At 46.3% G+C, this 10,241-nt stretch overlaps 1 protein-coding gene across 2 annotated transcripts in view; it reads right to left on the bottom strand.

Moving 5' to 3' along the window:
- Nucleotides 1-690: 690 nt before the first annotated feature.
- WBP2 (WW domain binding protein 2) overlaps nt 691-10,241 on the bottom strand; it is a 116,429-nt gene continuing 106,878 nt past the window's right edge. For both annotated transcript variants that reach the window (XM_063960574.1, XM_063960573.1), the window contains exons 6-8: nt 4,187-4,312; nt 3,317-3,390; nt 691-1,182 (exon numbers count right to left, since the gene is read on the bottom strand). In XM_063960574.1, the coding sequence (XP_063816644.1) occupies nt 1,129-1,182; nt 3,317-3,390; nt 4,187-4,312 (254 nt within the window). In that variant the 3' untranslated portion in view covers nt 691-1,128. The remainder of the gene's footprint in view (nt 1,183-3,316; nt 3,391-4,186; nt 4,313-10,241) is intronic.

Genomic DNA, 10,241 nt, shown 5'->3' with positions numbered 1-10,241 from the left:
AGGAGCTCAGGAGAGCCCCTAGTGTGCATCCAGCTCAGCCGGGCACAGAAATCTAACTGAGGCTTGGAGGAGGGTCATGGGGGGAGGAGCCAGTGCACACCAGATAGTCCTAAAGCTTTCTTTAGATGTGCCCAGTCTCCTGCGGAGCCGTCTGTTCCCCATGGTCCTTACGGAGTCCCCAGCATCCACTAGGACGTCAGAGAAATTAACCCTAGCATGAATGTGTCTGTGTGTACATGTGATAGGGAATACAGATTGTACAGTAAGCTCCACTGGGGCAGGGACTGATGTGAATGGGCAAATATTCTCTGTTCAGCGCTGCGGAATATGTGTGCGCTATATAAAAGTATTAGGGTGAGGTTCAGGTTTTTTTTTCTCTGATACGGAGTTAAGTTCTAAAAGATCAAGTAGCCAGTATTGCCTGAGAGAGCAGAAAATTAGCTTCTTCTCAGGACGTGCCTATGATGCAGAGAGAAGCAGAAGAGAGTGGAGGAGTTGGGACTGTGAGGTGTAACACCTGAGAGAGCAGAGAACTAGCTTCTTCTCAGGACGTGCCTTGGATGCGGAGAGAAGCAGAAGAGAGTGGAGGAGTTGGGACTGTGAGGTGTAACACCTGAGAGAGCAGAGGACTGGCTTCTATGCATTTAGTATGCATAACACTCACCGAATATCATCACCACAAAACACCAATAAATCTTTACTTCATTTTAATATATATTATACACAGTGCATTTCGAGACTACTTCAAAATAAATTATTTTTAATTTAGTTTTGCATATGCACATCAGCCAGAATTAGTGCATGCGTTATATGGCAGTATGCTACAAAGTGCAGTCTGCTACTGTACTGATTGAAGCGTAAAAGGGCTGAACACCAGTGACACACTGTAAGACACAAGTGTTAGAATGGCTTTCTTAACGAAGCTCACAACTGAATAAAACCTCAACTGCCAGAAAAGTCTGTCTCACACGGTGATACATTTAATGGTGCTATGGGGTATCCAGTGGAAGGAAGATCTTTCCTAGGAAGGTTACACAACTGGTGTCTTCGGAAGATCTGGTTACAGTTTACAAGCCATAAAGGAATGAAAAGAGCTTGGACAGCAGTTGTTGCCATGTACTAGGCTTCTTACTGGTTTTTCTTTTCATCTGGTGGAAAATAGGGAGGCGGTGGAGGGAAGTCCTGAAATAAAGAAGAGAGATGGGTCACATTACTTACAGTAGCTTAGATTTTAGAGTTATATACAGGTTGCGCCTCCCTTATCGGAAATTCTTTAAACCAAAATGATTCAAAATCCAAAATTTTCTGAGCACCTACCGAGATAGCGACAGCTTTGCTTACGGATGGCTCAATGTACACAAACTTTGCTTCGTTCACACAATTAAAAAAATAATTCTATAAAATGACATTCAGGCTATGGAATAAAATGTATATGAAACATAAATGAATTTCATGTCTAGACTTGGGTCCCATTCCTAAGGGGTGTGGTTCATCAAATCGACAGTATCTAGGTCAACAATGTTTAGGTCGACCACTATAGGTCGACAGTCACTAGGTCGACATGGATGGAAGGTCGACAGGGTTTCTAGGTCGACATGTGCTAGGTCGACAGGTCTAAAGGTCGACATGAGGATATATTTTTTTTTTGGTGTCGTTTTCTTCGTAGAGTGACCGGGATCCCAAATTAGTGCACCGCCTCGCTTCGCTCGCCATGCTTCGGGCATGGTGCTTTCGCTTCGCTCGGCACAGATTACCGTTCCAATCGTAGTCCACGTGGATCGTTAAGTATGAAAAAATTCAAAAAAAAGAAAAAAAATGTGAAAAACTCATGTCGACCTTTAGACCTGTCGACCTAGCACATGTCGACCTAGAAACCCTGTCGACCTAGTGACTGTCAACCTATAGTGGTCGACCTAAACATTGTCGACCTAGATACTGTCGATCTTCAGACCGGATCCCTTCCTAAGATGTCTTATTATGTGTATGCAAATATTTAAAGATCCGAAATGTAAAACACTGCTGGTCCCACGCATTTCAGATAAGGGATACTTAACTTGTAATGTGTATAATAATAATTTATAATAATTTTACTTATATAGCACTCTTTCTCCAATAGGACCCAAGGCGCTTATAGTTACAGTTAGGCACATCGCAACTACTAATAAGGACATAATCGATGTGCAAGTTAGTAGCTGCATGCAAAGAGTAGGACTTTTAAAGACACACCTTTCAGAAGTAACCAGAGGCGGATTGGCCATAGGGCCTATAGGGAAGATTCCCGGTGGGCCGACGGTGCCATGGCCCATGGTAGAACTTACACCTCTGGTGCTGCCCATGTGGGGCCACTAGTACAAATTTTTCCAGGGCCACTTTTTGTTCCCAATCCGCCCCTGGAAGTAACTAACCCTAAATAAATGCACAGCTGAAGGATACATGGTTATATTGCCTCTCCATACTATTACTGTAGTGTGTTTGCATGCAAATGTCCCTGATCAGTTTATCAAAATGCAAAGAGTTGCAAGTGTTCTATAATCTATAGATTGCGAGCAGGGCCTTCCTACCTCTATGACTGTTTGTTATTACCCAGTTTTGTTATATCATTGTTATTTCCAATTGTAAAGCGCAACGGAATTTGCTGCGCTATGTAAGAAACTGTTAATAAATAATAAATAAATAAATAAATAATAAGTGTTAGCTATATGCAGCTCAAAATACTGGTGCAAATAGTGCAAACCAGAGCAACAGTGCAACCTCATACCCTCCAACATGACCCGCCCCACTAGGTACAAAATGCTCTGTTTCTGGATTTCCCTCTTAATTTATTATTGCCATCACCTGTGAAGAAACAGCTTTCTTATCATTTAACTAGTTCAACACAGGTGATGGAAATCATAAATTAAGAGGGAAGTCCAGAAACAGAGCATTTTATACCTAGTGGGGCGGGTCATGTTGGAGGGTCTGCAACCTTCACGTGCAAATGCGCTTACTTCTAATTATAAATCAAGCTCTAAGTGTCGAATTCAATTATCCGCAGCACTAACCGCAGGTTTGTAAGTCCCGGGTAAAGTGTCCAAGGCTATTCAATTACAAGCCACAGGCTGCACTTAATGCTAATTTCTGTTCGCAAGCTCCTGAGGTGCAAACAGAAAACTGGGGTAAGCAGTATGGTTAACTTAACCCGAAATATATGGGTTACCACACATACCACACTCTGGACGTTAAACCCAGAAGATGTAGCCGTGCATTAAGTCCCACGGTTAATTTGAATCCCCCTTAGTGTCTGGTTGAAGAAGAAATCACACTGTGACAGACTTACCATTGGCATGTACTGGGGAGCGCTGGGCTGAGTGCAGTAACCACTGGCAGCTGCCTCCGCTGCCTTGGCCTCAGCTACAGAAGGAATAAGAGCATAACTGAACTTTAATGTTCCTGAAGATATTCTATTCATTCACATTACCAATACAACATGGTGCTTAGGTTATCGTTAATAAAAAAGTAGCACTGGTTTTAAACACATTAAAAAAAAACATATTTTGGTACAGAGCATTAATTTCTATTTTGAGTTACTGCCACAGATTTCACTTTTTCAAATCTGTATTGTATATCATAGTACAAATGTGTAAGGTCAGCAAATAATTATGCAGCTGACAGGAAAACTCATTTCAATACATTAATGTAGACAACTTGATTTTATATTTTATATATATATATATATATATATATATATTAGAGCAATTGCATTGTGTAGTCATTAAATTATTTGCTGCCTTACAGTGAAACAACAGCCTTATATTACAGTTGTTTCAGGCATCTACTTGTGAAATGGAGATTATCCTATGATCATTTTAGGAATAACAATGTTTACAAAAATAATTCAATGGATGTGTCTTTAAGGCTGATTACATACTGCATCGGTGTTTGATATGTGGAGTGTACTCAGTGCTTGCACCTGCAGCCGGGAGTGGTCAATGAATATGCAATAGATACATTCAAGAGCGACTGTCGTACCATACCTTAGGTGCAAGTAGAAGTCAGTATTGGGTTATTGGAACCAATAAGTTATATCCCCATACCCATATGCTTTCTTTTACTGGCTAGAAAAAACATGTTTTATCACTAGTGGCTAACCAGCCTTATTGATATTTGACCACATTTATCAGTGCTTAATTGGCTGTTACTGTCCTACCTGCTGTAGAAAAAGGCAGGTCAGAAGCACATGCAGATGGCGGCTCCATGGGGCCTGGATAAGGAGGAGGAGGAGGGTGCATGTACGTCAAAGAACTATCTTGCACTGAAGGTCCAGGATAAAACTCTGTAACAGAATACAGGATAAAGTGAAATCAACACATAGCGGTATATGCAATTGCGGTCGAATTCCGTCTGGAATTCGGCCATTTTTAATTCGACACAATTCGACAGTCAGATACCCTGCCGCCAGGACCCGAATTCGACATATTCAATAAAAAAACGGATTCGACAGTCCCGCTGTCGAAAAACGGACCAATTGACGGATAGTGTGCGTCCTGGATTCGACTTTTTGGACGGCACAACAGTGTTTAAAAAACCCAGAAAAAAATTGCGTGGTGTCCCCCCCTCCTAAGCATAAACAGCCTCGGCTCTTTGAGCCGGTCCTGGTTGTAAAAATACGGGGAAAAAATTGACAGGGGATCCCCCGTATTTTTACAACCAGCACCGGGCTCTGCGTCCGGTCCTGGTGTAAAAAAATAAAAATTTACTTACCGATAATTCTATTTCTCATAGTCCGTAGTGGATGCTGGGAACTCCGTAAGGACCATGGGGAATAGCGGCTCCGCAGGAGACTGGGCACAAAAGTAAAAGCTTTATGACTAGCTGGTGTGCACTGGCTCCTCCCCCTATGACCCTCCTCCAAGCCTCAGTTAGGATACTGTGCCCGGACGAGCGTACATAATAAGGAAGGATCTTGAATCCCGGGTAAGACTCATACCAGCCACACCAATCACACCGTACAACTTGTGATCTGAACCCAGTTAACAGTATGATAAACGTAGGAGCCTCTGAAAAGATGGCTCACAACAATAAACAACCCGATTTTTGTAACAATAACTATATACAAGTATTGCAGACAATCCGCACTTGGGATGGGCGCCCAGCATCCACTACGGACTATGAGAAATAGAATTATCGGTAAGTAAATTCTTATTTTCTCTGACGTCCTAGTGGATGCTGGGAACTCCGTAAGGACCATGGGGATTATACCAAAGCTCCCAAACGGGCGGGAGAGTGCGGATGACTCTGCAGCACCGAATGAGAGAACTCCAGGTCCTCCTCAGCCAGGGTATCGAATTAAACGTGTTTGCCCCTGACCAAGTAGCTGCTCGGCAAAGTTGTAAAGCCGAGACCCCTCGGGCAGCCGCCCAAGATGAGCCCACCTTCCTTGTGGAATGGGCTTTTACAGATTTTGGCTGTGGCAGGCCTGCCACAGAATGTGCAAGCTGAATCGTACTACAAATCCAACGAGCAACCGTCTGCTTAGAAGCAGGAGCACCCAGCTTGTTGGGTGCATACAGGATAAACAGCGAGTCAGATTTTCTGACTCCAGCCGTCCTGGAAACATATACTTTCAGGGCCCTGACCACGTCCAGCAACTTGGAGTCCTCCAAGTCCCTAGTAGCCGCAGGCACCACAATAGGCTGGTTCATGTGAAACGCTGAAACCACCTTAGGGAGAAATTGAGGGCGAGTCCTCAGTTCTGCCCTGTCTGAATGAAAAATTAGGTAAGGGCTTTTATATGATAAAGCCGCCAATTCTGAGACACGCCTGGCTGAAGCCAGGGCTAACAGCATGACCACTTTCCATGTGAGATATTTTAATTCCACAGTGGTGAGTGGTTCAAACCAATTTGACTTTAGGATACTCAACACTACATTGAGATCCCAAGGTGCCACTGGAGGCACAAAAGGAGGCTGTATATGCAGTACCCCTTTGACAAACGTCTGAACTTCAGGCACTGAAGCCAGTTCTTTTTGGAAGAATATTGACAGGGCCGAAATTTGAACCTTAATGGACCCTAATTTTAGGCCCATAGATAGTCCTGTTTGCAGGAAATGCAGGAAACGACCCAGTTGAAATTCCTCTGTAGGGGCCTTCTTGGCCTCACACCACGCAACATATTTTCGCCAAATGCGGTGATAATGTTTCGCGGTTACATCCTTCCTGGCCTTGATCAGGGTAGGGATGACTTCATCTGGAATGCCTTTTTCCTTCAGGATCCGGCATTCAACCTCCATGCCGTCAAACGCAGCCGCGGTAAGTCTTGGAACAGACAAGGTCCCTGCTGGAGCAGGTCCTTTCTTAGAGGTAGAGGCCACGGGTCCTCCGTGAGCATCTCTTGAAGTTCCGGGTACCAAGTCCTCCTTGGCCAATCCGGAGCCACGAGTATAGTTCTTACTCCTCTCCTTCTTATGATTCTCAATACTTTGGGTATGAGAGGCAGAGGAGGGAACACATACACTGACTGGTACACCCACGGTGTTACCAGAGCGTCCACCGCTATCGCCTGAGGGTCCCTTGACCTGGCGCAATATCTGTCTAGTTTCTTGTTGAGACGAGACGCCATCATGTCCACCTTTGGTTTTTCCCAACGGTTTACAATCACGTGGAAGACTTCTGGGTGAAGTCCCCACTCCCCCGGGTGGAGGTCGTGTCTGCTGAGGAAGTCTGCTTCCCAGTTGTCCACTCCCGGAATGAACACCGCTGACAGTGCTGTCACATAATTTTCCGCCCAGCGAAGAATTCTTGCAGCTTCTGCCATTGCCCTCCTGCTTCTTGTGCCGCCTTGTCTGTTTACGTGGGCGACTGCCGTGATGTTGTCCGATTGGATCAATACCGACTGACCCTGAAGCAGAGGCCTTGCTTGACTTAGGGCATTGTAAATTGCCCTTAGTTCCAGGATATTTATGTGAAGAGACGTTTCCATGCTTGACCACAAGCCCTGGAAATTTCTTCCCTGTGTGACTGCTCCCCAGCCTCTCAGGCTGGCATCCGTGGTCACCAGAATCCAGTCCTGAATGCCGAATCTGCGGCCCTATAGAAGATGAGCACTCTGCAACCACCACAGGAGAGACACCCTTGTCCTTGGAGATAGGGTTATCCGCTGATGCATCTGAAGATGCGATCCGGACCATTTGTCCAGCAGATCCCACTGAAAAGTTCTTGCATGGAATCTTCCGAATGGAATCGCTTTTAAGAAGCCACCATCTTTTCCAGGACCCTTGTGCATTGATGCACTGACACTTGTCCTGGTTTCAGGAGGTTCCTGACTAGCTCGGATAACTCCCTGGCCTTCTCCTCCGGGAGAAACACCTTTTTCTGGACTGTGTCCAGAATCATCCCTAGGAACAGCAGACGTGTTGTTGGAATCAGCTGCGATTTTGGAATATTTAGAATCCACCCGTGCTGACGTAGCACTACCTGAGATAGTGCTACTCCGACCTCTAACTGTTCCCTGGACCTTGCCCTTATCAGGAGATCGTCCAAGTAAGGGATAATTAAGACGCCTTTTCTTCGAAGAAGAATCATCATTTCGGCCATTACCTTGGTAAAGACCCGTGGTGCCGTGGACAATCCAAACGGCAGCGTCTGAAACTGATAATGACAGTTTTGTACCACAAACCTGAGGTACCCTTGGTGAGAAGGGTAGATTGGGACATGGAGATAAGCATCTTTGATGTCCAGAGACACCATATAGTCCCCTTCTTCCAGGTTCGCTATCACTGCTCTGAGTGACTCCATCTTGAATTTTGAACCTTTTTATGTAAGTGTTCAATGATTTCAGATTTAAAATCGGTCTCACCGAGCCGTCCGGCTTCGGTACCACAAACAGCGTGGAGTAATACCCCTTTCCCTGTTGTAGGAGGGGTACCTTGATTATCACCTGCTGGGAATACAGCTTGTGAATAGCTTCCAATACTGCCTCCCTGTCGGAGGGAGACGTTGGTAGAGCAGACTTCAGGAACCGGCGAGGGGGAGACGTCTCGAATTCCAATTTGTACCCCTGTGATACTACCTGCAGGATCCAGGGGTCCACTTGCGAGTGAGCCCACTGCGCGTTGAAATTTTTGAGACGGGCCCCCACCGTGCCTGAGTCCGCTTGTAAAGCCCCAGCGTCATGCTGAAGACTTGGCAGAAGCGGGGGAGGGCTTCTGATCCTGGGAAGAGGCTGCCTGCTGCAGTCTTTTTCCCCTTCCTCTGCCCCGGGGCAGAAATGAGTGGCCTTTTGCCCGCTTGCCCTTATGGGGACGAAAGGACTGAGTTTGAAAAGACGGTTTCTTTTTCTGCTGAGAGGTGACCTGGGGTAAAAAGGTGGATTTCCCAGCCGTCGCCGTGGCCACCAGGTCCGATAGACCGACCCCAAATAACTCCTCCCCTTTATACGGCAAAACTTCCATATGCCGTTTGGAATCCGCATCACCTGACCACTGTCGTGTCCATAAACTTCTTCTGGCAGAAATGGACAGCGCACTTACTCTTGATGCCAGGGTGCAAATATCCCTCTGTGCATCTCGCATATATAGTAATGCATCCTTTAAATGCTCTATAGTCAATAATATACTGTCCCTATCCAGGGTATCAATATTTTCAGTCAGGGAATCCGACCAAGCCACTCCAGCGCTGCACATCCAGGCTGAGGCGATTGCTGGTCGTAGTATAACACCAGTATGTGTGTATATACCCTTTAGGATATTTTCCAGCTTTCTATCAGCTGGTTCCTTGAGGGCGGCCGTATCAGGAGACGGCAACGCCACTTGTTTTGATAAGCGTGTGAGCGCCTTATCTACCCTAGGGGGTGTTTCCCAACGCGCCCTAACCTCTGGCGGGAAAGGGTATAATGCCAATAATTTATTAGAAATCAGCAGTTTTTTATCGGGGGAAACCCACGCTTTGTCACACACCTCATTTAATTCATCTGATTCAGGAAAAACTATGGGTAGTTTTTTCACACCCCACATAATACCCCTTTTTGTGGTACTTGTAGTATCAGAAATGTTCAAAGCCTCCTTCATTGCCGTGATCATGTAACGTGTGGCCCTACTGGACATTACGTTTGTCTCGTCACCGTCGACGCTGGAGTCAGTATCCGTGTCTGGGTCTGTGTCGACCATCTGAGGTAACGGGCGCTTTAGAGCCCCTGACGGTGTTTGAGACGCCTGGACAGGCACTAACTGATTTGCCGGCTGTCTCATGTCGTCAACAGTTTTTTGCAAAGTGCTGACACTGTCACGTAATTCCTTCCATACGACCATCCAGTCAGGTGTCGACTCCCTAGGGGGTGACATCACTATTACAGGCAATTGCTCCGCCTCCACATCATTTTCCTCCTCATACATGTCGACACAATCGTACCGACACACAGCACACACACAGGGAATGCTCTGATAGAGGACAGGACCCCACGAGCCCTTTGGGGAGACAGAGGGAGAGTTTGCCAGCACACACCAGAGCGCTATATATATACAGGGATAACCTTATATAAGTGTTTCTCCCTTCTATAGCTGCTGTATTTGTATTATCTGCCAATTAGTGCCCCCCCTCTCTTGTTTTACCCTGATTCTGTAGCAGGACTGCAGGGGAGAGTCAGGGAGCCGTCCTTCCAGCGGAGCTGTGAGGGAAAATGGCGCTTGTGTGCTGAGGAGATAGGCTCCGCCCCCTTTTCGGCTGCCTTTTCTCCCGCTTTTTTTAGGAAAACTGGCAGGGGTTAAATGCATCCATATAGCCCAGGAGCTATATGTGATGCATTTCTTTAGCCATATAAGGTTTAAAACGTGTTTTATTGCGTCTCAGGGCGCTCCCCCCCAGCGCCCTGCACCCTCAGTGACCGGAGTGTGAAGTGTGCTGAGAGCAATGGCGCACAGCTGCAGTGCTGTGCGCTACCTTATTGAAGACAGGAACGTCTTCTGCCGCCGATTTTTCCGGACCTCTTCGCTCTTCTGGCTCTGTAAGGGGGCCGGCGGCGCGGCTCCGGGACCCATCCAAGCTGAGCCTGTGATCGTCCCTCTGGAGCTAATGTCCAGTAGCCAAGAAGCCCAATCCACTCTGCATGCAGGTGAGTTCGCTTCTTCTCCCCTTAGTCCCACGATGCAGTGAGCCTGTTGCCAGCAGGTCTCACTGAAAATAAAAAACCTATTTAAACTTTTACTCTAAGCAGCTCAGGAGAGCTACCTAGCATGCACCCTTCTCGGCCGGGCACAAAAATCTAACTG

The sequence above is a fragment of the Pseudophryne corroboree genome, chromosome 3, assembly GCF_028390025.1.
Source record: "Pseudophryne corroboree isolate aPseCor3 chromosome 3, aPseCor3.hap2, whole genome shotgun sequence".
Lineage (NCBI taxonomy): Eukaryota > Metazoa > Chordata > Amphibia > Anura > Myobatrachidae > Pseudophryne > Pseudophryne corroboree.
The sequence above is the reverse complement of the archived record's forward strand: the minus strand, read 5'-3'. Positions and strand labels throughout refer to the sequence as shown.